Below are 27,754 nucleotides of genomic sequence, written 5' to 3' on the forward strand. Positions count from 1 at the left end.
GGCACCAAGGCAATGACCAGGGGGCATGGAGGCAATCACCTTCATTGTCTCTTTGAAGTGTCAGGCCTGAAAAACTCTTTTGGTAGAAGTGTTGGCTCTGAGAAGAGCCGCTAGTATATTTTCGTCGTTTTAATGACTGTGCTCATCTTCAAGAGCTATCTGATTACACCTCATCTGCTGCACATTTCATAAACAAATTGCCAGTAACAAAATCTTCTCAGAAATATTAAATGACGCTTCCAGGGATGTGAATTTTTTTGACTTTCATCTGAACTCAGAATTTTGTATCCTGGTGAGGGAAAAAAAAAACCCAGTATCTCTGATCTTTTTCTCCCGTTACTTTCCCTAAAGCTTGTACAACTCCAGAGGTTACCAAAAGGTGGAAATGCCATCATTTCAACATACTTCTTGAGATACAGATCCAAAAATCTTTAGACTTTTGAGTCAGCGTCAATTGACTGATCTCATCACTGCTCTTGTTAGTGAAAAACGGAGAAAGAAAACAAAAACCCCAAACTCTCAACCCCCCCCCCCAGAATAACCTTGTGTGTCATAAAGCCAAAATGGAAGTCCCCTGAATGCCCCTTGCCTAACTCAATTTTAATGTTTTTTTTTCCCAGGGGGAAGAAGTAAAAATAGAAGGGAAAACAAATATGACTCCCCCCCCCCCCCCTCCTCGATTGAAGCACTTTAGAATAAACTTATTTAATTGTTCAGTTCAGTTCACGTTATTTCCACACATCAGCGCACAAACATAAATAGTAAGAGCAAGTAAAATAAAAGAAAAATTATTCATGATACATAATGAATTTATCAGAAATGTAAACATAAAAATAGAAAAATTGGGAAAATATGAACAGGTTTTTATAAATAAAAAGCAGCACTCGCAAGGCTAGATTTGTAAATAAAATTATCTAAATTTCGGATAAAAATAATAGAAATGGAATGATAGATGTGGAACTAATAAAATATGTAAACACAAAAATAGAAAAAAAAATTAAAATATCAAAAGGGTTTTATTAATAAAAAGCAGCACTCGCCAAACTAGATAAATAAAATTATTAAAGTTTCCAAAAGAAATTTCTAAAAAAATGTGTTTGCATTCCAGCACTTGAAATAAAACAAACAATTAAAAAAAAAAAAAGGACAAGCGAGAACGAGCTGGAGTCAAAGCCGTATAAAAACAGACACCGGCTCTATCTTCTGACTCAATTAAGAATAATTTTTGTGCTAAAATGAATCAGTTTGTCTGAAAGGCCCGGTCACTAATCACGTAATGGAATTACGCCGAGCAGAAATCCAATCAGAGTAATGAACTAGCCAAACCAAGGTCGCTAGCACTAAGAGGGGGGGAGAGGCAAAAATGATAATATGCAGCATATATTTAATTTTTTTTATATTATTCATAAGTCGATTTCTTTTGTTTCATCTGGTTTGGATGTGTTAAGGTCTGTTGTGTGTTGTTACTATTCACTGTACTGGTATGGTGTTTATATGCACACAGTGTGTATGAATGTGATTTTAAACAAACAGAAAACAGAAAAGGTGGGGGGGGGGGCACACAGAAAATCAAACTAAATCAAATGAAAAAGAAATAAAAAAGTAATAATAATAGCCTATAACAATAATTAAAGCCTGAACCTTCTTAAAGAGAGTGGACACTATTGGTAATTGTCAAAGACCAGTCTTCTCACTTAGTGTATCTCAACATATGCATAAAATAACAAACCTGTGAAATTTGAGCTCAATTGGTCGTCAAAGTTGCGAGATAATAATGAAAGAAAAAACATACTTGTCACACGAAGTTGTGTGTGCGTTTAGATGGTTGATTTCGAGACCTCACATTCTAAATCTGAGGTCTTGAAATCAAATTCTTCGACAATTACTTCTTTAGCGAAAACTATGTCACTCCAGAGGGAGCCGTTTCTCACAATGTTTTATACTATCAACCTCTTCCCATTACTCAGCACCAAGAAGGGTTTTATGCTAATCAGTATTTTGAGTAATTACCAATAGTGTCCACTGCCTTTAACCTTCATGGGGTTCTTGGCCAGTAAATCTCTTCTAAGAGTTGATGGCTTCATAACCAGAATTTAAATGAATTGAAATGAAAATAGACTCCATGTGCCTTGTCATTATAAGAACTAATCGCCTTGCCCGTACATTTATCTGAACTGGCGAGGCTCCACACCAGAACAAGGCAATTTCTGCCAAAACTCAAAACTCAAAGCTCAAAACTTAACACTAAAAACTCAAAACTCAAATTTTCAAAACTGGGTGTTTATCAACTAGATAAGAACGGGAATTTCAAATAACACTTGATTACAAAGTAAAAAAAGTAAGTATTTTTCAACACAAGAATGTTTAAAAAGACCTCATATTATGATATCAGGGTCGATGTTTCGGTTGTCTTCACTTTTTAATGTAATTTCACTATTTCCGAGGAGTGCCTGTTTTGACCTGTGGCGTCTTGTATGATATTTAAAACGACATAAACAAATATTTAACGATATTACTGAAAATATAGCGTGTAGTTTTAAAAGATAATTGGTTTCATTCGCAACTCTTTTTTTGTTGATACAATATTAATGTTTCAATCAGAGAATGTTCTTTAGTTTAAGTTTTTTGTACAGCTGTAAAGAAAGAAGATGTATATGGAAAGTCACTTTTGACCATTGTTTGAGATATTATATATGTTTTTTTACGATATAGAAAGTAAAATTTCTCTGTGGATCAAGTGCAAAATAAATACAAGAGTTCTTGTCCAAATACGGGTTTTATTTCTGTATCCGTATATTTTGTGTTAATATCAATTTTTTTTCAGGAAATAGGATTGTAGATTCTTATCGCAGTTGTTATCAAAGTAAAGCTGCCCCCCCCCCCCCTACAAATGAAGGTTTTAGAATGTTGTTAGATTTATAACATGGTATAAATTTGGTGCTGGAATCGGTTATTGTGATATTTTAGCTCCCTAGGTTTTTTTTTAAACTATGTGGCATTCTGGACACGATTTTGGAAGTTTGGCCGAAGCACGCTAATTGAAACGAGGTCTTCAAAATGTTTTCTATTAGTGTCTATCTTGGTTTTAAAACTCCTACTGTATTTTGATTAGGTTTTTGAAAAAAAAAAAAAAAAAAAAAAAAATCTTCGTTATAAATTTGTTTGTATTTTTATTATGTTTACAGAAAATATACTTAAAATGGAACAGAAAAGTACTGGCCGACGTAAGAGGGATGCTCTACAAAAGTACATAAGTCGCCGTGCCAACCTCCATATCCCGAACCCGGCACGGCTCCATGCAGCTCACTCAACCACCTCACCGAACGACACCGGACACCATCCGCCGCGAAGTACCAGCGATAGCATGGACAGTCCCAACCAGGGTAACCCATCAGGAACCGACTCGGTACCCCAACTTGCATCCCAAGCCGGCGTCGGAGGGAAAATTGCATCGCTTCCTCTCTCCACCGAGCCACAACACAAAATCAGACACCCAACAGTCGGTAAAACGACCAAGACGGTTAAAGATTTGATCAATGAGCAGAAGGTCAAAGAGGAAGGGGCGGAGCTAGAGGAGGACGACGAGAACCGACCGAAGCGGTTCTCGAAATACGACTTCTTCATCCAGAGTCTAGAAGCAGGTAGGATCAATAAACTTTACCTATAATTTGGTTTTACCGTACACTGATTTAAAATGATTTGAGCACTCCTCAACAATGAATTTACAAAATAGGGAGACCGTCAAACAGGGCTAGATAGCTCAGCTGGAAGAGCGCTGGCAAGTTTGGTTCAAATCCCGCTCTAGCCAAAATACTGTATACTGCCGAGTACTTTCCCTAGTCCTTGGAGGAGGGGGGATATACCCTCTGCCCCATATCGGGCGTATTATAAACTCGTGATCGTGGAGGTAGTCTACCTCCATAGTCAGAAAAACAGGACTGTATGCTTCGTTGTTGATAGGGCATGGGCACCAAGGCATGAGGAATTAGCAAATTTCTACTGGAGCATTTTTAAGGGCACCACAAGGCAATGACCGGGGGGCACGGAGGCGATTGCCTTCGTTGCCTCTGTGAAGTATCAGGCTTTGAAGAAGTCTGCCCAAACTTGTTCAGCTCCAGCTCAAATCTGAAGTCCTTAGATTGATTGGTTTGCGAAAGAGGGGCGGGGTGTGAGCAAACAATGAGCCTTGATAAACCCTCTGTATGGAGAATCTGAAACTAATGACATTATCTGTTGACTTAGAAACTTGCAAAGTCATGTTTAGGGTGTGTAAGCCGAAGGAGGCTTAATGACATCCGAGTCAATCAGCAGATTAAATGCAAATGTTCATGTGATGGATAGATCTTTAGTAATAAAGGCCAGCAAAACACAACGTCACCAAGCTGGAGTTTTTTTGTTTTTTTGTTTTTTTTGTTTTTTTGTGGTGTAGAAATATTGTCACACTGAGGGGGAAATAAGTAGTTTAGTAATGGCTCAGATATGATATTAATAGATTTGGGGTTAAAACTTTGTTTGTAACAGTTTACCACCTAACCTTTGCATTGCCAGGAAGGAGGCAGTTTCATAAACCCTCAAAATATCAAAGCACCAAAAATAGTCTATCTGTCGGAATACTGAAAGAGCAATTTGCAAACTTTGGTTGGAAGAACTGATTTCTGGCTTCCTGTTTGGGGGAAAGATAATGAGTTAGTCAACATAAAGGGACATTATCTATGGCTGCCCTGTGTGTAGAGAACGCTTACCAGAAAGCCAGTTGTGATGCCTCGCTCCAACATCAGTATTCAGTTAAAAAGTCTTAAATTGAACTAATCAAATTTAATGCCTTTAAGGCACTGGACACTATTGGTAATAGACCTTATTGAATATGACGTCACCATTCAAATATCTCAGATATCTGCCCTACAACATGGCGTCTGTGAGCACGTGCATGTGTTTGTGCGTGCATGTGTCATAGAAATTGAACCGGGAATGCTGCATGCTGCGTGCTTCATTGATGTATGTGTGTAGACGCGCATACGCTCTGCCCTGCAAGATTGCGACTTTCATGCAACAAAGGGGCTATTCGATACAGTCTATTACTAAAAATACTTGTTAGCATAAAAACTTACTTGGTAACGAGCAATGGAGAGCTGTTATTAGTATAAAACATTGTGAGAAATGGCTCCCTCTAAAGTAATGTAGTTTTTGAGAAAAAGGGTAATTTCTCACCTTAATAATAAAAGACTTCAGAGCTGAAGCCTTTTATTAGGCAGATCTATCCAGTTCTTGCATGATTGGTTGGTGAATCACTTAGTTGTGTTGAAAAAATCAGAGCATTTGACACAGCTCAGAGCCAAAACACCCAAGTTGCTTGAAAAGTTGGCAGTTTATTGCCCTGTTATTTGGTAAGCTTTGATCAATCACTGTGTCTAATACAAAAGGTCAGAGGTTACCATCTTAATAAATTAATGTACCTCATTAAACAGGTCAAGCTATTGACTATTCAGCACATCGGATCTCGAAATATGACAGCTACATCCGCAAACTCAAAGCTGGTGAGGCAATCCACAAAATCATCGGCCGTCGTCAGAGTGCCTCACAGAAAATCCGCGACATCATCAGCACCCAGATCCATCGGAAGTACGAGCACGGCGAGGCTCTACCCGGCTCCGAAGACAGCGCCTCAGAGGTTTCTCCGAAGGCGTACAACCTCGCCTCCAACAACCACGTCACGACCTCCTCCAAGTACGCGTCCAAGTACGACTACTTCCTCAACAAGCTCCACAAGGGAGAGGACATCAATCCGTTTGAGATTAATCTCCAAGACGTTGCATCTACCTCCGGCTCTTCCTCCTCAACCTCCCCCAACGGAATCCCCTCCCACGCCTCCGTGTCCACCAATGGGTCCCTGCTGGACTACAGCGACCGCTCGGCGTTCTTTGGCGACCAGGGAGACCTGGTCATAGCCGAGGACCATCATCAGGACATGTCGTTTGGAGAAGGGACAAGTGCTGGGAACATCTCTAACGGCACGGCCAAAATGGTGAAGGATGAAATCACGGCGGATGAGATGAACGTCTTCAGTAAATACATCACAAGGTAAGAAGAATTTTCCCGTTTGCAGGATTTTATCAAAACCTCGATTTTTAAACTTTCTTGAAAGTATGTCCTAATCACCTAAGGGAGCAAAAATTTTCCACATTGTTTCCAAACCTGTAGATTAGTATTTCTGGTGATGCACAGGGTCTGTAATCTTTCTGAACGGTATCATCTGGGAGGTTCCTGGTCTAGAATGAGAGAGAACCCAGGCCCGCAAGCCATTTGCTCTAAGGATGTTTCACTTTCATCAAATATCAACCCAGGGGCGGATTTCACAAAGGTAGTCCTAACTTAGGACTAGTCCTAGGCAATGCTAAGAGATAGGACTGGTCCTAAGTTAAGACCAGTAACTCATCCTAACTTAGGACTGGTCCTATCTCTTAGCATTGCCTAGGACTAGTCCTAAGTTAGGACTACCTTTATGAAATCCACCCCAGATAGGTTGAGAAGAAAACAAAATTGCACAGAAAGTCAAATCTAAAAATGAATTCACTTTTCATGCTTAAGGCTTAAACTCAGACAATATGCAGCTCTATGAAGTTGGACCTGGAACTTTATCTTTGAAAGAGCAAGGCCATTTTCAAGTCTATCGGAAATCTTTGAAAGGGCACCAAGACGACGGTTTTTGTGGCCTGCAGGGGTTTCCCTTTACTGCACGTTACCTCTAAAAGAGTTGTTAATTGGAATGGATAAGATTACCGGGGTAAAACCTACAGAAGTAAATTGCCCCGATGACGGTTCCCTGTTTATTGGTTGTGTTTTTCAGATATTCCGGAGCGGCACACTGCGGTCATCTACACTGTGTGTACCAGTTTAAAGAACACTACCACTGTATCGACGAAGGCTGCAACTTTGCTGTAAGTTGATTTGAACTATTAAGTTGATTTTTACTATGACGCTTCGTCCTTCGGATGGCAGTAAAAGCCGTGTGTCCCATGCGCATAAAAGAACCCAGTGCACTTATCAAAAAGAGAAGGGGTTCTCCCAGATGTTGTTGGTTTGATTGGCAGCATTGTGCCACAGCACCTTGTAATGGTGCTACATGTATGTAAAAGGAGTAGGTCACGGAACTCAAACCTACATCATGTACATGTACAGTGTAGTCCCCGTCATATCTTGCAGAAAATACTGAGCGTCACTGGAGAACGGATATGTGCGCTGTATAAGAAGCCACTATTATTTGTATTAGTTGGACTGTAGGGTAAAGGTTAAAGGAACACGTTGCCTTGGATCGGTCGAGTTGGTCTTTGAGAAGCGTTTTGTAACCGTTTGTTATAAAATGCATATGGTTCGAAAGATGTTGTAAAAGTAGAATACAATGATCTACACAAATATGCCTCAAAATTGCGTGGTTTTCTTTTTACCTCGTCCAATAACACGGTCGGCCATTTATGGGAGTCAAACTTTTGACTCCCATAAATGGCCGACCGTGATAGTTCGCGACGTAAAAAGTAAACCGTACAGTTTAGAGTGATACTTGTGTGGATCATTATATTCTACTTTTAAAACATCTTTCTAACCATATGCATTTCATAACAAACGGTTTCAAACGCTTTTTATAGACCAACTCGTCCGATCCAAGGCAACGTGTTCCTTTAACAAGTTACAATGTCGAACATTTTAGGGCTTTGTGCACGTACTTGTGGACAACCAAAGTTGTTAAAGGATATACCTATCTAGTAGGGTCCGCCCCCCTAGATGAATTGACCAAATAATTACTACGGATGCGGGGTCAAAAGTCAGACAAAAGTTACACATAAAAATCTTGATAAAATTGTTTTTCTGGACGGGTCAGTGCGATAGGTCAGTGATTAAGGGGCAGAGATTTTTTAACTTCTCTGGCCATTTCTGGCATTTTAGTTTTGTTTCAACGAAACAATAAATGAGTTACAGTGAAAAGAAGCCCGTATTGAATGTTGGTAGGATGCACGTGGTAAGATGAATTTTGTGATTGAACAGGTGATCCCCTGGCTGCCCCTCTTCAGGTTGTATCGTAATTTGGGTGTGATCCCCCTGGCTACACGGCAGTTAAAGGCACTGGACACTATTAGTAATTGTCAAAGACTAGCCTTCACAGTTGGTGTATCTCAACATATGCATAAAATAACAAACCTGTGAAAATTTGAGCTCAATCGGTCATCGAAGTTGGGAGATAATAATGAAAGAAAAAAACACCCTTGTCACACGAAGTTGTGTACGTTTAGATGGTTGATTTCGAGACCTCAAGTTCTAAATCAAATCAAATTCGTGGAAAATTTCTTCTTTCTTGAAAACTATGGCACTTCAGAGGGAGCCGTTTCTCACAATGTTTTATACCATCAACCTCTCCCCATTACTCGGCACCAAGAAAGGTTTAATGATAATAATTATTTTGAGCAATTACCAATAGTGTCCACTGCCTTTAACAGTTGTATGGCTTCTGACTTGCTTCACCGAATTAAGACATTGACAAACTAGGGAGACCGCCAACATAGGGCTAGATGCTCAGTTGGTAGAGCATCAGCACGTTAATCCGGAGGTCGTTGGTTCCAATCCCACTCCAGTCAATTCTTTGTTCAACCCCAAAAATGAATAGAACTTGTGCAAAGTTATTCTTTCTTTCTCGAAAGCCTGGTTGCAGTGGACAAGACAGATAATAGAAAATCTTGCAAAGCTTTACTTTCAAAAATAACTTCTTATACTTTCATTGTATATATATTCAGTGATAACGTTTTGAGCAAACCGTTAGCCATGCACCCACGAAGCACGTCTTTCTCTTTCGTTGATGCAAAACGAGACACCAAAACTGCACTTCTCACAGATTCACTGTGTAAAGATTTTATGAAATCTGACATCTTGAAATTAAAAGGAGAAAGCGCTCTTTCAAGTTCCAAAAGATCGGATTTCTGGATTTGAATGAACTTTGCGCAATAGGAAGTCTCACTTTCAGCCACATTATTCCTTATTTGTCACGATCACGATCATACTCTCATACTCTCTTTCTTGTCGTCAAAAGTGCAAATCTAGTTTTAATCTTGACATAAATTCATGTAAACTGACTCTTTTAAGAAACTGTTTCATTTCGAGAAGAACTCTCATAAGTTAGTGTTTCAACTTGTTTTGGTTTTTCCTTAAGTTTCAAGGCATTCCAATTCTTGGGAAAGCTGTAACTATGTTTGTTGGAGAATTTGAGGGACAGAAAAAACCCTTATTAACACTACTCAAAAGAGATTTTCACAGGGTGTTTTAGCAAACCTCACCTAATTAAAGCCATTATACACTTTCGGAACAGAAAAATCAAACAAAAGTTTATAGATTTACAAATAACTTACAGGGTTTACAGAAGGTAATGGTGAAAGACTTCTCTTGAAATATTATTGCATGAAATGCTGTGCTTTTTGAGAAAACATTAAAACAAGTATCTCAATATCGAGAATTACGGATTACACATGTCATGACACGGCGAAACGTGCGGAAACAAGGGTGGGTTTTCCCGTTATTCTCCCGTTTATATCTAGGTTGTGATGCACATCGGTGTATGGGTACAAACCAAAATTAATATTCTTCAAATCTGTTGCAGCCCGGTTTGCACAGGAACCATAAAATATTTCTTACGAGTTTTGTTTTCATTGTCATGAAGATGTCGTGTAACTGAGACTTTTTAGTCTCAACTTTATTTATTCTACATGTGATCAGACAACGTGTCACCTCTGGTAACCTACATGTACGCATTTCTATTGGGCATGCACAAAAATTCCACCGAACAAAACAACAAAGCCAGACACTTGATTTTTATGAACCAGGCCAACACCCGGATGCAATGGCAAACTGAGTAAATGCTGGTCTTTTTTTTTTTTTTTTTTTGGGGGGGGGGGGGGGGATTTCTGAGTTCTTCTTATTTCATAAACACTTCATAACACAAAAACTGTATTTACATGTATCACGTACATCCCGTATCAAATGTGACCTGATAAGTGTATTTCCTGTCATTATTTTAGCAAAAGGCGGTCCACCAGAAGCAAGAAATGCCACCACAGAACAAAACTCTCGCTAATTCAATTGAAATCCGAGTCTGGTTTGGGGAGGTTTGGTGGGAAAACGAGAGAAAGTAAAGCGGCCTTCACAATGAGAGGAAATTACTCGCTTCCACATGATTTTTAAACAAAAAAGAAAGAAGGAAAAAAAAAAAAATAAAAAATCCCGACAGTGCGAATTGAGAGTCTGGTTTATATTACTTAACATGAGGAAATTAAGTCGTTTTCCTGTTTTTTGTTCTCTGCGTTGTCGCCAATTTGGTAGAAATCCCTGCTGGGATTACTAGATTTTTTTACAAGGTGGTTTGGAGGTTTAAAGGGGTGCTCTGCCGAGATGGGTCAACTCTAACCGATGGGTTTGGAAACATTTGTGTGTTGCTACAATGTAGGTAGAGTTCTGTAGAGCCCATGGCTCAATGGTTGCCAGAGTCAAGTTGTTTTAGAGTCGGGCCAGTTACCCCAAAAGTCCTACTGGAGATTTTTTTTGTTTTTATTCCAAGTTTGATTTCAGAAAGCAGTATTAGATTCAAGAGTTGTTGATAATCACCATAGTGTTCATGTATTATTATAACACCCCTTACAAATATTCTTCCTTTTCATTGGTTTAGAGCGCGTCATATGATATGCCTTAGTTATATGCCTTAGTTTTACTAGAAACGGCGACCGTGTGATAGTCCATCGACTATCACACGGCGTGCAGTACCTAGACTTTTTTTGGGCGTATGAACGTTAGTGTACAGGGATGATAAATAGTCTGTAACCATTTCGGATTACATGACACTACATGCAGCACAGTAAAACATGTTCAAAAGTGTTGAAGTTAAGGAGAGTTGATGTTGGTTTGATTTATTGTACATTGATTTATTGTAGCATTCAGGTCTGTAACTTAATAGTACACTATTCAGAAATGTTTGGGGTGTTATAAAACCACGATTGACTGCTTGTATAATATTTTGACATGAAACTTTGCTTAGTAGTTATGAGTGATCGATCTTCATTCTTTTTTTTAAATAATAGCAAGAATATGGGGCATTTAAAGAGCGTTCTTAATACTGGCTACTACAGCGATGTACAAAAAAACAGTACAATAAGCAAATAAATTAAGGCAAAAATAATAGGAAAGACAGTTTTAGAGCAATCAACCATTGAACGGGAAAGTTTTTACATTTGAAGTTTCTTGAACGATTTTAAAAACAGCCCATTCATAGGCTTAACTTCATAGCTTTAACAGAAAATAGTGTGCAGAACAATGTTCTGCTAAGCACAAATGGGCAGGATACCAGTCACAGGTGATACATGAAGCATAGGATTTTAACCGGTAACCTTATTTTAGTAACCATAAGAGTGTTGTGCTTAGCGGCTTTGTGTGCTTAAGCAGCTCTATGAAATTGGGCCCCCCCCGGATCACAAATGGCACATAAAGCATGGTATTTTAGGGGGTAACCTTATTCTGGTAAGCATGAGAGTGTTGCGCTTAGCTGCTTTCAGTGCGTAAGCAGCTCTATGAAATTGCGGATCATGCTCGGTTGTACCAATACATGTACTTCAGAAACCCAAGCAGGAAGCATTTCCCCCAAGTCCACCATAAATCTGTCATTGTTTGTTTCTTTTGGAAGAACCAGTAGTGAATAACGACTTATAAAATCTAATCAGGCATTATTAAGACATGAGGAAATGTTTCCAACATTCCATTGTTTTACTGTAACTGGATACTTTGGAAGGAACTAAAAGATAAAAGGGGAAAACAAATTCCACACTCTTTGCCAACAGGATTTTGAAATACTAGGCAGCGAAAGGGCAGATGACACTCGCAATCTAGTAGCACCAAAAGGAAATGCCGTTTTGTGTTATCTTTTAGAAAAGAAAACTCACATGTTTCCCATTGCTGTATTTGGCTTTACTTCAAAAAGAGTATGTGTGAAAAACAACTTTTCTTTAAAGAGAAAGTTTACATAAGTAAATATCTGCGTTAAAATCTTTGTCAAAAAAGAAAGAAAGAAAAAAGTGATACAAAAAAACATGATCACTGTACACGTATGCTTCGTTTTTGAAAGGGCACCAAGGAATTGTCTCCTAGGTAAAGGGCAACTGATGAGAAAACTTTAAATTTTTACTTGTTTTTCAAGGGCACCAAGGCATTGACCAGGGGGCATGGAGGCAATTGCCTTCATTGCCTCCGTGAAGTATCAGGAAACGCAATTGATGTTTTGCTGTGATGGATTTTTGTACATATTTTATTTTGACTTGCTTTATTCAAAGGCAAGCTGTGTATGTGGTTTGTATTTTTTTATGTATCTGTAGGTTTTCAAAACTTAAAACATACATTTATGTTATTTTTTAACATGTAAAAGTATGTCCTCATATTAGTGTTTTCTATGAACACATTTGGCATCCACAATGAAAGTGTCTGAACTATTTTGTGATCTAGTTTTTCTTCGGATCTCACTTCAATTACTAAACCCAATTGTCCGTGGAAATTCTACAACGCTGATAATAAGTAGGATTTGAAACTTTGCATGGTGGAAGTATAACCAAGAGAGGGTTGCTGTCACACCATATAATACTTCTTTGGGTAGTGTTGGTTCTGAAAATAACTGGTGGGTAACGTCTTGCTGATAATGACAAGTTCTTGTAGCGTATTTTACGATAAACCATTAATGCGCTTTCAGGCCTTGACCCACGACACCCACAGCAATCGCCATAGTGCCCTGTGCTTTTGCTGTGGTGCCCTCTGCAAAGTTCCAATACAAATTTACATTTTCCTCATGGAAGTGCCCTTTACCAGTGGAAAGTTGACGTGCCCCTTCAAGACAGATGTTCAAGGCCTTCGTCTTACATTATGTCTTCTCAACTCATGAGCTGTTGTGTTTTTTTTTCTCTGCAGAGATTCACACGTAAGGAAGACGTCGTGCGGCATTACAACTGGCACAAGAGGCGTGATAACTCCCTACAACACGGCTTCATGCGGTTCAGTCCATCGGATAATTGCAGTCCGTACTACCCAGAATGCACCATTAATCTGAAGCATACACACTACCACTGTTTACAGGTTTGTACCGCTGTACTTCCAGTGTTCCCCCTTAACATTTGTTCGCTGGCAAAATGTCAGTTTAAACACCTGACAGACAAGTCAAAATATTCTCTTAAGTGCAGGGTTTGAAATTGGGTGTCGCCAGCTATTGAGGGCAGAATTTAGGGGATAAGATGGTCCAAAAAATGCAACTTTGCAAACTTCAGTACCAAGTTTTGGGGGTTTGGTTTTGTATGCTTCGAGAATTGTGAGCACTAATACATGTTTGGCTGGTGAAAAAACTTGCAGAAGACCCGTCATTTTGGTTGATTCGCCTGCCAGGCGAGTGAAATTTTGTTTTGGCGTAGACCTCTGAGGTTGCCCTGCTGGCTACTTCAGTGAGGAAAAGCATCCATATTTACTTAGAAATATAGACTAGAGAACAAGCTTGGGGACCAGTGAAATGAAAAGTTAACTGGTCCCTCTGGCTTGTCACTAAAAAAGTTACATTACTGGAGTTAGGGCTAGTCCTAACTTGGCACTAGTCCTAGGAGATACTAAAAACTTTAGACTAGTCCTGAGTTAGGACGAGTAACTTGTCCTAACTCGAGATAAGACTAGTCTTAACTGTTTGTGAAATCCATCCCTGCAATCTTAAATACTGACAAAAGTAAGAAAATAGCATTAGGAGTACTCCACAATCGCCACTCCTTATTTTGACATTATCAATAGTGCGTTTGTTTATTTCTGTATCGTACAGACCGGCTGCAACAAAGTCTACACAAGCACCTCAGATGTACTTACCCATGAAAACTTCCACAAAAAGAACCTATCTCTGATCAGCGAAGGCTTCCAGCGGTTCCGGGCCACGGAGGACTGCGGCGTGCCCAACTGCGGCTTCTACGGCCACAAGACCACCCACTTCCACTGCCGTAGGCCGGGCTGTGAGTTTGTCTTCAAGAATAAGTGCGACATCGAGAAGCACAAGACCTACCACATGAAGGATGACATCTACCGCAAGGACGGATTCAAGAAGTACAGTAAACATGAGGTGCGTGTTGGTTGAGTTAAGGGTTCATTGGGGGCTAAGCACATGTGACGTAATTTACCAATGAGCGTGCTTGATATGTTTGCCCATCCCAGCACCTTTGGTTAAAGCAAGGCGCTGGGGACGAGCGAAGGCAAGCGCCACTACACACCAACATGACTACCCCGCTTATAAACCAGAATACATTTTTTTTTATAGATATTACCTAACTGTCTTAATGTATGCAGATTTATTCCTTGTGTTGGATGTTCCGGGTGTGTAAATGTTTGTAATGAATTCTGTTAAATGACAGTTGTTGATTTTATCTGTTTTTTTTCCCAGAAATGCAAGTACAATTGGTGCAAATTCTCCAACAACACCAACCACTTCCATTGCATTCGCAAGAACTGCGGCTTCGTCTTCACTGCGGCCAATCAGATGCAATCGCACAAGCGCAAACACGACCGGCGTCAGCGCATTCTTGAGTACGAAGCAGCGCGTCACCAGAGAGGGGTCTCGCTGCGGTTGATCAGACCCAAGCCGATTCCGAGTTTCTCCTCAATGAGGCGCTCCCGCGACGCCCCGGAGACGGTGCTCATCCAAGCAGATGGTTCCGTCCTGCCGCACCGCATCAAGACCATGGATTACATCCCTCCTCCGGTCGGCTCAACATCTCAGAGTGCCCTCACACCAATCACCTCAACGACTACAACTGCAGCTGACTCGGCTGAGTTGCCGTCGGCGTTTGCGAACATGGACTCCACTGGAGTGTCGGCCGACGAACTGAGCGACTCACTGAATTTGCCCGTTGCATCTCACATTTCACCACCTCAGCTAGGTACAGTAATAATGAGTATTGGCTTAGACCGTCTCCGAAATAGCGACTCCGGCTACAGCTACGGCTAGATCGCGTGCGTCTGCCTATTCTTCAACACTGGTGCATGCGCTGATATAGCAGTACCTGTAGCCGAAGTCGTCGTTTCGGTCATGGCCTTTGTCTCATACAACTTGACTTTTGTGTTTCCTTATTGGGCAGAAACTCACATTGGGTTAAGTTAATTTGGGTATTGACACAGTACACGTGACTTTATCACAATAATCTCAGTTTCGCCATTTTGGGAATTCATGTTTCCATGTGTTGTTCATTCAGCATGCATTTTTAGCAGTGCGGCCTTTTCACCTCTCCTAAAATGTGGAGCAGCGCAGAATGTTTACCGAGGGTACCAACTGGCCGCAACATTCGCAAACTGACCCCTGACCCTCGTTTCTCAGATGCAAATGTTTTGGGGTGAAAAATTATCCAAACCATATTTCTTTGAAGGGAATCTTTTCTCAAAATAGTTAAAGGCAGTGGACACTATTGGTAATTGTCAAAGACTAGCCTTCACAGTTCATGTATCTAAACATATGCATAAAATAACAAACCTTAGAAAATTTGAGCTCAATCGGTCATCGAACTTGGGAGATAATAAAAAAACACCCTTGTCACACGAAGTTGTGTGTGTGTTTAGATGGTTGATTTCGAAACCAAATTCATTGAAAACTAAGTCTTTGTCAAAAACTATGGCACTTCAGAGGGAGCCGTTTCTCACAATGTTTTATACCATCAACCTCTCCCCATTACTCGTCACCAAGAAAGGTTTTATGTAAATAATTATTTTGAGTAATTACCAATAGTGTCCACTGCCTTTAATGTTATCACTAGAGTATTTTAATACCAATCTGAAACCTTACATTTAACAGGCGAACAAGTCAATGCAGAGACCGTCACCACTGCATCCTCAGTAGTAGCGCCACCTGCTGCAGCTGCTGCAGCTTCTATGGCCATTGCTACTGCAGCGATCCAGAGCAGCATCCCATCAAACCGCAGCAGCACCACGGGAAAAAAATTCAGCAGTACGGGGCTGAAGATCGAGGGGAAACCCGAAGAACCGTGGCAGAAGTACCTCATGAGGTTAGTGGAACAGTCCAGAACGGGTCAAATGTACAAATCAATCCACTGTTCTCTGTGTGGCTTGATTGAAGTGAAGACAGATCTAGCCACTTGTAGCCAAAGCCATGTCTGACATAAGCCTGGTTCATACTTTCTGCGAATGCGAAGCGAATGTTGATGCAACATGGCTGTTTTCGCAGCGAATTTTTTGCAGGAGTTGAGCTCAAGTCAACTGCTGCGAGTTGTTCATTGCATCGCAGGGAGTATGAACCAGGCTTCAGGCTCTATCTGGCCTCAATTTCAAAAAGCTTGTTAAGTAGAAAATGTTGCTGAGAAGAGTTTAATGCTCAGCAGAATAATAACAGGGCACCAGTCACAACGGTGTGAATGACATGGCATTTTGACTGGTGACTTGTTTCTGCTTAGCAATATTTTTCTGGGCTTAGCAGATTTTTGTGCTTACCAGCTTTGTGAAATAGGGCCATGGTTTGAGTACCTGTCAATGAAATTGGTACATGGCAAAAGGCCTTTGTACACTTACCGGAGAGAACTGAAGCAAAGTGTTACACATTCATGCAATCACTTCAAAGAAATTTTGATATTTGAAAGCTAGTGGATTCGTTATTGCAAAATTTCTCTGTTGTGTGGAGTGTTCATCGGCCACAAGTCTTCACTGATATCATACACAATATGGAAACTGATTTGTGACAGCAGTCAGGGAGAATTTTGACTAATCAGAAGGAGTAAGATTTCAAGTACCTTTCAAGCGAAGTCTCACTAGAAACCATTCAATCAATAATGAAATTCAGAACTTCCAATTCTGAGAAAGGTTTATTTTGGATGAAAAAAAAACCCATCCATACATTTTGAACAAAAATGAAACTTGGACAATATAACTTGAACAATGCTACTTGACTTTAAAGCTAGTCCCAGTTCTCTGGTCGTGCAAAACAAGGATGTGCTGCCTTTAACGTAGAAAATGAGACACAGATAATGCTGAGCTCAATTGGTGTTTATGTCAGATCCGTATATTGGGAGAGTTGCGACACTTTGCTATTAAAAGCCATTTTGTTCCTCAAGAAACGCATTGGCGAACACGGGGTGACAGACTAGTCTGCCCATTGGGTTGTGCTGCGTTTGGAGACAACATGGCGCTCTCTCAATACACAGCTCTGGTCTATGTCTGCTGTGTACGCCCTCTATGTCAGCTGTGGGACATTTTAATATCAATGTTTAGATGATCTTCACACCAAGGGAACTCGTCAAACTCCCACAAGGGGATATAAATGTCAGAGAGAGATTGGCTGTTGCCAACAAACATTGGTTTAATGTCTATGATTATTAATTGCACAAACCAAGAAATTGTGATTCAGTAACCAGACGAAAATACTACTAAATTGTGAAATCAGCGGTTAGCTTGGTAGGATTCGAACCCACAACCTTGTGATTGCAAGGCTTGCAGTTTAGCCACTTGACCACCATGACAATGTGTTTATGGCAACAACAAAAACCACATCGACCAAATGGGAAAGATACAGATTGTCATACAGCTAAAATGGCAGTCGCTTGAATTGCCTCAAAGCAGACACGCACGGCATTCTATAGTTCTATTCCAACCAACCCTTTTGAATCGAGAGGTTTTGAAAAGGTATTTTCTCCGATGACTGCTGTCCAGATCTTTTTTTTCTATACTTGTGAGTTTGTTTTTTTGTTTTATTGTCTGAATGTTCACACATGCATGTAGTGAGTATCGTGCATATTAATTTATAACACATTTTCAAAATGCCACAAAACTATCTGTGTGTACAAACGCTGTCAACTGAGTATATATTCGTTTGCAACTCATGGCAGCGCTACCTTGATCTTCGAAAAAACCTTGATCTTCGAAAAAGCAAAATTCTTCACAGGTCATGGGGGACATACCCCCTTTTGTTCAGTAGACATTATTCAATCTACTTTTCATGTTATGAAAAAGGAACCTGGCTATTTTTTGGTCTCCTCTTGCCCTGGGCCCAATTTCATGGCTCTGGTTACTGTAAGCACAGAATCAGCGCTTACGGAAGCAGGGAATTCTGTGCTTACGGCAAGCCTATTTCACGGGTTAGCGGCGAATTTGGGCTTCTGCGCGTGCGCACTCCATGTTACTAGCCATTCTGCGCTTACAAGGCTAGCGCAGAAATTCGGCGGTTGCACGTGAGCGTGGAAACATGATCGTAAGGGCAGAATTCGGCGGTAAGCATAGCCATGAAATAGGGCCCAGGTGTGGTGTAAATGTTGGTTTTGACTTGGATAATAACTAGATGTCCGTTTCTGCCTAGAATTGGTTTTCTACACTTTATTCATCGAGCTATGCTAATAGTGTTTTGCAAACGATTATATATCTTCGCTTAAAAGTGTATATATAGTGCATTTGATTTTATGTGAAGTTATTTTTTGTTTCTTTTCGGCAAGTGCTGTTAAATTGTTTTGTATTATTTTGCATGATGCACAGAAGCTGCTTTAACATTCCTCCAGTTAAGATTACAGACATCAAAATGCTGACTGAAGACAAACCTATCTTTTATGACGAGTTTGGCGATGTACCAAATAGAAACAAAAATATTGGACTTTAACAGTTACAAAAAGAAGTCATTTCTAGTTCTGCAAAAGATATTTCATTCCGAATTGAAAAACCAAAATTTTTGGATTAACTGAATGTTGTTCTCTCTAGTCTAGCATCCTTCTGTGTCCCCCTTCCCTCTTTGAGTTTTTTTTTTAATTGAAAACTCCTGACATTTTGCTCTGAAACATCCTCCCCCCTTCCCGGCGTTTGGTTTCGGTCCGTACAGGTTCACGGCCAATGACCCCTGCCGACCCCGTTGTGAGCTGCTATACAAAGACCACTACCACTGTAAAGTAGAGGACTGCGGGGCTGTGTACAAGTCTAAAGAGGGCGTTAACAAGCATGCTAGGTAAATCCAGCTGGCCCTATCCACTCTGTGCATGTGAACCAATAACTACGAATAAGGGAGTCATGGTTATACAGGTTACCATAAAAACCTGCATTCTATGCCTTTGAAATTGAAAAGCAAAACAACAACAACTCCCCAAAACACCAAACATAAATGCAAAACTCGTGGATTGGTGAGAGCGAAAGAGCGCTAGGTGGCAGTAAGCACAGCGGATCGTTTTGCATCCTTAAAGGTGACGCTGAACATGCACAGGTGTTCCCAAGAATGGTTGATTCATCTGCTGTACCACAGGCCTGGAATTACACAGAGGTCATGACCTCCGTGTCCCCTTGTCTTGGCCTTGCTGCCCCTTCAAAAATTTCCCATAGACTTTGAAGATTTCCAATGGAAGTGCCCTCTGCAAAATAAGGGTGGCCTTGCCCCCACTTTCAAAGATGAAATTCCAGGCCTTGGAATACGCTAAAAAACATGCTGCATACATTCTGTACCTAAATTGGGGAACAGTTCTCACGATGTACATGCCACATAGCATAGCGCCCTCTAGTGTCCATGCAGAGAGTGGATAAAGCAGGCTAGGTAGTTTTGCCAACTATTGAAGTTAATGACATTTCTAACCCGTAAAACCTACTTACAAAGTTCATGTAATGTGTACAAACCAATGCAGCATGAGACTAACGTGCTTCACTGATTGAATAATGACCCACATGTGAAAGAGATTTAATGTTAATCATGTCCAGGAAAGGTTTGGTTCAGAAGTTTGTGGAAGAAAAGTTTGGGGAAGAATTATTTTTTTTGAATGAACCCAGATCTGTGAAGCTTTTCTATGATTCTGGTTGTTAGAGCTGAAGTTGTCTATACAATTGAATGTTTTCCAATTATTATGCATGTTCGTGCACTAGCCACTTTGATGTTATGTGGACCTTGGTTGCCCCAAGAAAATATTAGATGAGAAAGTTTTTGAATTGTCAATTATTTATTATGTATACCAATCACATTCTTTTTTTTTATTATAAAACTTACCTTTTTTTTAAAAACCAATTCCAAGTGTACTGGTGTAGCAAAATTTAAGAATGATTTTGATAAAAGTTTGATTCTCAAAACTGAAAAAAGTCTTTCAAGACGGTGTGAGAGGTTCAATTTTTCTGTCAAGTATTTCCCCAATATTTGTTACTACCTTGTTAAAAAGTACATTTTTGAAAAGAAAAATGATGGGCTCCAATCTCCAGTGTGAGCTGGTACTTTCAATTGTTGTATGTGACTGTCTACTTTTTGAGCATGATTGTACAGTGTTATTGTTTTTTGTGTGTCACACAAGCATGAAGACCGATCAAAGAGTTATTAATTGCTAGGTATTTCAATTGCAAATTATATATGTGTTTGACCTTTTACTTTGAGGGGAAGTATATTGTGTTTAGCGGAATTCCTTCTTAAATCTATTTATCAAAATGTATACAAAGAAATGGTCTTTAAACATTTTAGGTGGAGAAAGCTAAACATATTTTTCAATGGGAGACTTTCAGGACGCTTGGTGGCAGCAGACTTACCAGGTAAAATCCATTGTTCTCAGTCATGTGCGCATGCTCAGAACTACGTAAACAATGGAAATTTACCTGGTAAGTCTGCTGCCACCTAGCGCTTCAAAGTCTCCCATTGATGCGTTATATTCAGATTGTATTTGTTCAAGTTCCTGAAACCAAAGAAATTTGGTCAACTGAACGGGGGTCCTGTAAAAAACAGTCTCATAAAATGAACTTTTTGCTGATATATTTTTTGGAGGGTGTCAAACAATTATTGAAAGTGTACAAACCTTTAAAGGAACTTGTTGCCTTGGATCGGACGAGTTGGTCTATAAAAAGCGTTTGTAACCGTTTGTTATAAAATGCATTATGGTTGGAAAGATGTTTTAAAAGTAGAATACACTGATCCACACAAATTTGCCTCGAAATTGCGTGGTTTTCCTTTTACTTTGCGACCTAACACGGTCGACCATTTATGTGAGTCAAAAGTTTGACTCCCATAAATGGTCGACCGTGTTAGTCGACGAGGTAAAAGGAAAACCGTGCAATTTCGAGGCATGTTTGTGTGGATCATTGTATTCTACTTTTAAAATATCTTTCTATCCATATGCATTTTATAACAAACAGTTACAAACGCTTTTCAAAGACCAACTCGACCGATCCAAGGCAACGTGTTCCTTTAAAAGAAAAAACTGGATCAGACTGAAAGTTTTTCTTTTCTAAACTTTTACAGTCAAGCTCACTTAGAATCAGTCAAAACAAAAGCAGATTTATTACATCGTTCGAATTACACATTTTCCTCTTGAAAGTGACCAAATAACGGAAAGTTAAATCATTCACAGCCATACCAGCTGGGAGTGTTTATCCCCAACCTATTAACAGCTGGACCCAATTTTATAGACCTGCTTAAGCAGACAATAGTACTGAACAGTTTTCTGCTTAGCAAAAAAAAAAGCAGGAAACCAGTCAAAGAGGTGATGTGTTACATAGCAATGTGGCTGGTAACCTTATTCTGGTAAGCGAAATTGTATTTTTGCTTAGTTACCTTCAGCTCTATGAAATTTGACCCTGATGGGTTGGGATTGTATCCCATCATCATCATGGCCGCGTTTCATAAATCTGGTAAGCTAAACTTGCTTAGTGCAAACAAAAAGTGTCAGCAAAAAAAAAAAATGGTTGCCAGTCAAAATACCATGTAATGTGTATTGTTTGTGACTGGTTCCCTGCTAAGGTGTGCTAAGCACTGTTATCTGCTTAACAGCTTTTTAAAATTGCATCTAGTGTTATAAAGTTCACATTCTTGCCCGACTATTTTTCAGTTTAAAAGCAAATTTTGCTGATAGATACGTATTTAGAGTTGTAAACTTTTGGCTAGAAGTTTACTTAGGTTATTTTGTTCGTACATTAACTTTAACAATGTCGTCTTTATGTGTTAGATATCACATGCTCTCCGACGAGGCCAACGATCTTGGGTTCCAGTACTTCCAACAAGGAGAGAGCTGTGAGGAACTCTTTCCAGGGTGTTCGTTCAGCCCGTTGGCTCATTATCACTGCATGTGGGTAAGTAGACGATGGTGTAGCCTCATCACACCAAGAAATACTGTTTTTCTTTGTGTCTGAAACGGCAAATTTGGCTACAGCTATGGCTAGATCATTGTGTCTGTCAGTTTTGAAGAATAGGCAGACGTGCGCGCTCTAGCCGTAGCTTTAGCCCAAGTCGCCATTTCGGACTCGGCCTTAACCTGTAGACACCCTGACAACCGCAAGCGTCAGCCACAAGATGTCATCTACTTTCCTTCAGCAGATGTGCTGGGTTGATGATTTCCTTCAAATCCCCTTGTTAGTGGACAATCTTCGTTTGATAGACAAGATTCTGTTTCTATTTTAAATTTTATACAGCTGCTAAGCACAATATCAACCATATTTTGCAGATACAGGTCACCAGCCAAAATAACATGAATAAAATGCTGTTCGTGACGCATTCCCTGCTAGTTTTGCTTCGGGAAGAAAGTTTTGCTTCTTCTTTGCAGCTTTGTGAACTTGGACCCAGTCATCTTGGACAGCGTTTACTTTAACCTTTTTATGCACCATTTATTTTTAGTGATTACTTGATCATATGGACCCATTAATTGTTTACTTGTTATTTGCAAATGGTAGCCCCACACAAAAACAGGTTACAATAGGTCCCTCAAGAGCCGTCTTTCCCATTCTGAAAACTTTGTGGCCAAGCAATCTTTATATTGTGTTTTACTGTTATTTTTCTGAAGGGATTGTAACTTGTTGATAGCAATTGGTCGGTGTGTGAAAGAGTTAAAAGCTCTGTTTATATAGAAAATGTCTGAACTTTTGCATTGGCAGGCTGTACCTTTTGGTTGAAGGAAATTTTCTATTCTTTTCTTCCTCAGCCTAGCCTTCTTCTCTACATCTCTATTAATTTTTAAGTGTTTTGTATTTTTCTTTTAGAGACTACTTTTTAATTTGTGTGCTTACATTTTAGTGTGTAATTTATAGTGTAGAGAAATAGAATAACAAAATAATAAGTTATCATATTATATTGTTAAGGAAATTTTTGCTATTGTTAGAACTTAACTGATTTTAATGATTTCTGCTTATGCTAAAAATATTTAAACACAGGCTTAAATATTTGTGTAATTTATGTTTTTTGGGGGAGGTTTGCGGATAAGTTATTTGTTTTTGCTTTTTTCGAAAAAACTTATGTTTTAATTCTTGATCCTTCCAAAATGGTAATTTTTTTAATATTTTGTATCAACAGAGTCTTAAACCTGGTATTTATTGCGGGGAAGTCGTCCACACCGGCAGCTCATTAATGAAGCCTCATTATGAGAAGCACAAGTTGAATCCAGAGCTAGAATCCATCCACATATCGGCAGTAACCTTCTCAGAAGCCATAGCCCAGAGTGCACCCAAGGCTTCCAGCAATCCCACTCCTGCCACTAAAACAACAGTCAGCGAGAGCTCCGATCAGCAGGCAGCAAGCGAGGTCACTAGCTCTGTGCAGGCGACCGATCTTCTTCCAAGTACTTCCTCCCCCGGGGTGGCTCCTGGCGAAGGGTTCATCACCTGTGAACCAGACGTCTGCACGGTCGAGGACTGCCCACACAGGGCCAAGCAGCACTTCCACTGCACTAGAGGTGACTGCCAGTTTGCCACGGAGAGCAAGGACATGCTGCAGGATCACAAGGTCAATGAGAGCGTGATCTTCCAGAGCTTTCGACAGATGAGTCGTAAACTGGACTGCCGGCGTCCAGGGTGCAAGTACAACCTTCTCAATAAGCACTACCACTGTCTCCACCAGGGATGCAATTTCTCTTTCTTACAGGTGAGTATCCTCTCCAGAGTTAAAGCAAATCCTAGTTCACAAGTATTTGAAAGTATTTTACTCTTTTGCCCTTTAATATGTGATTGTTTATATTTTCACATGTACTTGTATTTTTACCATTGTTAAGTGACCCTTTCAGCTACTCCGGCTGCTCATTTTTTGTTTGTATATACCAATAAAAAATACAAATTGGACAGTTTTTAAGAGGAATATATTGTTTCTTTCTGTAAACAGATTCAGCAGATGGAAAGCCACGGTCGTAAACACATGAGACGCATCTACGGAAAGCATTTCAATAAGCCAGGAGGCTCCTTGATTGGTCCCCAGCAGCTTGTCATCCCCATGGTGTCAGCGAGCTCGGTACCCTTCTCACAAGCCGTGTCGAATCAAATCATGTACACCAGCGCAGCACCCATTCTGACCCTCCCTACAGTGTCTCCGAGCGTGGTGCCCATCATCACCTCGGCTAACCCCACCCCTATGAGTCACAGCGCCGTCGGGTTGATGAGCGTTGGGAACATGGGGATGGTTAATCAGGCAGGGCTTCCTGTTCAAGTCTTAAGTTCAGCCTGCCAACCCAAGCCGCTGCCCCCGTTCATGATCCCACTCACTCCCCTTGATGATGAAGACTCGAGCGGCAGCAGCCTTCAACCGGGCACCAGTCAGGCATACAACGTCGAGACTCTTCTGAAGTATCAGGCGTTGTCGATGAAGAATTCAGCAGCTGTTTACCAGGCCATGCAGACAGCTCCTGCTCGCAAGCGGTGCCTGAATCTTATCGAGGAGGACCCAGGAGCTCCGTCTGGGTATAAACGCTACAAGAGGGGACCGTTGGACTCCATCATGATGGACCGCTTCCGCCGATTCGACCGCAGCGAAAACTGCAACGAGGAGACGTGCCAGTTTAACATGACGACGACCCACTACCACTGCCTACACGAGGATTGCACGTACCGCTTTGCAGGCAAGACAATGATGTACAAGCACGCCCAGCATCACGACCGCGTCAACAGCATCATCCAGAACGACTTCCGTCGCTTCAAGGCAAACCACGAGTGCTCTCACGACGGCTGCCCGTACCAGGGCAACAGCACCCATTTCCATTGCTTGCGATGCAACTTCGCCTGCACTGACTCCGGCAAGGTGGCGGTGCACCGTAAACAGCACGTCAAGACGGACACCATCTCAGCGGCGGGGTTCCGGCAGTACAGCAGCGCAGAGCCCTGCGGATTCGTCGGCTGTAAGTACACCCTGAGGTACTCCCACTTTCATTGCAATAGAGAGGGGTGCGTCCAGGGGGTCATCGGGATGACGCAGATGGAGACCCATCGACGGAGACATCTTCTCAACGTAAGAGTTTAAGACGGTTAGCTTGACTCGCCATGTGCAATCCCAGGTGAAAGTGTTTTCTCGAGCTCGGTAAAAACCGGGGTATCACCTGTTTCCCTAATAGAATCACATGTACGTAACATGATTATGATGTCATCATGCTAGAATCAAATCAGACATTGTGGTCGGGCAAGGTACGATTGAATTTCATCGCGACAATGTACTAACATCTTTAAGGCAATGTGGGGTTTGGTAAACGGTGGCTACACAGTGGGTACACATACATGGGTGTGTTATAAATGTCAGTTGCACATCGAGTGTAAACAACCTGGGTGTCTTACAGGTACATAGTAGGTACCTACCTAGCGCATCATGAGTACATCATATGGTATACAATGAGTACCTCTTAGGTACATAATGGATACATCATATGGTATGTTATGGGTACCTCTTAGGTACAAAATGGGTACATCATATGGTATGTTATGAGTACCTCTTAGGTACAAAATGGGTACACCCATGTGGTATACAATGAGTACCTCTTAGGTACATAATGGATACATCATATGGTATGTTATGGGTACCTCTTAGGTACAAAATGGGTACATCATATGGTATGTTATGAGTACCTCTTAGGTACAAAATGGGTACACCCATGTGGTATACAATGAGTACCTCTTAGGTACATAATGGGTACATCATATGGTATGTTATGGGTACTCTTAGGTACAAAATGGGTACACCCATGTGGTTATACAATGAGTACCTCTTAGGTACATAATGGATACATCATATGGTATGTTATGGGTACCTCTTAGGTACAAAATGGGTACACCCATGTGGTATACAATGAGTACCTCTTAGGTACATAATGCGTACATCATATGGTATGTTATGGGTGCCTCTTAGGTACAAAATGGGTACATCATATGGTATGTTATGGGTACTCTTAGGTACAAAATGGGTACACCCATGTGGTATGTTATGGGTTCCTCTTAGGTACAAATTGGGTTCACATTGGTACCTCATGGTTGTATCCTAAAGGTGCATTACGGGTTCAAACAGGTACATTGGGTATACAGAATATACACAAATGTACATCAAGGCTCATAAGTTGTCACAATTGGGTTGTTTGAGGTTAAACCTGAAGATCTATAGACGAATCATCACAACCAGTATCTACTGCCATTGCTGTTTTGTATAAATAATACATATGCATGAAACAATGACAAATCATGCATAGTCATGTCTTCTTAATATATGCTAATGAGTTAATAATATGCAAGTAGTTTTTAAGTAGTCACACCCAACTACCGGATGGATCCAAAAGGCAGCGCAGAATTGAAATAACTTGAGAATATTTTGTCCTGCCTTGAAATAAAGAATTTCTATGATTACTTTTGTCAACGGGACTAACATAGCATCACATTTTATATTTTGACAGAATAAATTTTTTTTCTGGGGAGGGGGGGGGGGGGGGGGGGGAGGTGTAAATTTCATGATATCGCACTTAGCACGTTTGTGCTAGTCTTCCTCTCGCACCAAGGTTTACTTCGATAATTTTTACCATCAGAAACTCAATCTCAAAGTGCCGCATTTATAAACATTTTCTTCACGTGATCAGAGGACGAAGCATTTAATAATTGCTTGGTCTTTAGCGTCAGTTAATACATGCACACAGGACATCAAGTTTGTACAAGTGGATGAGATGTTAAACAAAGTTGTAGTTTTCCCCTCATCAATAAATGGCTTTATCCCATTAAACTCTCTGCACAACGAGCAGCGCACTGACACGCCCCCTCTGTTGTCCGCCAATTTGGGTGTCTAAATGCGGACAAAAGGATGGTACACTTTAACACACCTCCAACAATGCGTGCCTACCAAACATTTCTCCATTATGATCGGAGACATCAAGTCGAAGCATTCGGCAACAGTCTAGTGTGGTTTTTCAAACCAGCAAGCATTACTGCTGTGGTTTGAATTCGCCCAATTCATCCTTATTTCTGTGTTTGAAACTAAGGACGGCACATTATTGATGACTATTCAATCAAGTTATTAACTCATTAAGTCATAACTGAAGAACGTTTGTTACTAAAATAAAACAAAGCAAAAAAACAAAATTGAAATTAAGCGTTAACAAACAATCGTGTTACTAAGGTGGCAAAATTAACCTTCCATTTCTAGCAACACATCTTCGGAGAAGTGTTGAACCCATGATTATCTTGTTCCATTTGATAACGGGGCTGGACAATAAGGAGATCATACAAATTTGCGATGGGGCAAAATATTTAATTAAAATACAAATAATCCGAAAGATTGATTTGATTTAGAGAGTGTTCACATCTTCTATAATGTTGATATTTCTCCGGATCATTAATGAGCAATATGTACAAATTAATGTGTGACCTTTGACCTGGTTGTCTACGAAGGATATGTTGTATTAGCAATAAGAATGTAAAAAAGAGAGAAAAAAAAAAATACAAAATTACTTGTTAATAAGTGTAGAGTTGTGTAAATAGAATGTCTTAGCGTGACATGTGAGAAAAAAAAAACAGT

General features: G+C 40.3%; 1 protein-coding gene across 2 annotated transcripts in view; it reads left to right on the top strand.

Annotated features, from left to right (window-relative positions):
• The window catches only part of LOC139950807 (zinc finger protein castor homolog 1-like), a 91,766-nt gene extending 65,614 nt beyond the window's left edge, over positions 1-26,152 (top strand). The window contains exons 4-14 of one of the 2 annotated variants that reach the window (XM_071949625.1): positions 3,186-3,641; positions 5,466-6,078; positions 6,845-6,935; positions 12,976-13,140; positions 13,862-14,152; positions 14,471-14,966; positions 15,872-16,082; positions 18,890-19,012; positions 21,966-22,089; positions 23,303-23,869; positions 24,104-26,152. In XM_071949625.1, the coding sequence (XP_071805726.1) occupies positions 3,186-3,641; positions 5,466-6,078; positions 6,845-6,935; positions 12,976-13,140; positions 13,862-14,152; positions 14,471-14,966; positions 15,872-16,082; positions 18,890-19,012; positions 21,966-22,089; positions 23,303-23,869; positions 24,104-25,231 (4,265 nt within the window). In that variant the 3' untranslated portion in view covers positions 25,232-26,152. The remainder of the gene's footprint in view (positions 1-3,185; positions 3,642-5,465; positions 6,079-6,844; positions 6,936-12,975; positions 13,141-13,861; positions 14,153-14,470; positions 14,967-15,871; positions 16,083-18,889; positions 19,013-21,965; positions 22,090-23,302; positions 23,870-24,103) is intronic. The other variant, XM_071949626.1, reaches the window with a different exon arrangement.
• Positions 26,153-27,754: the final 1,602 nt, after the last annotated feature.

This window comes from Asterias amurensis, chromosome 18 (genome assembly GCF_032118995.1).
Source record: "Asterias amurensis chromosome 18, ASM3211899v1".
Lineage (NCBI taxonomy): Eukaryota > Metazoa > Echinodermata > Asteroidea > Forcipulatida > Asteriidae > Asterias > Asterias amurensis.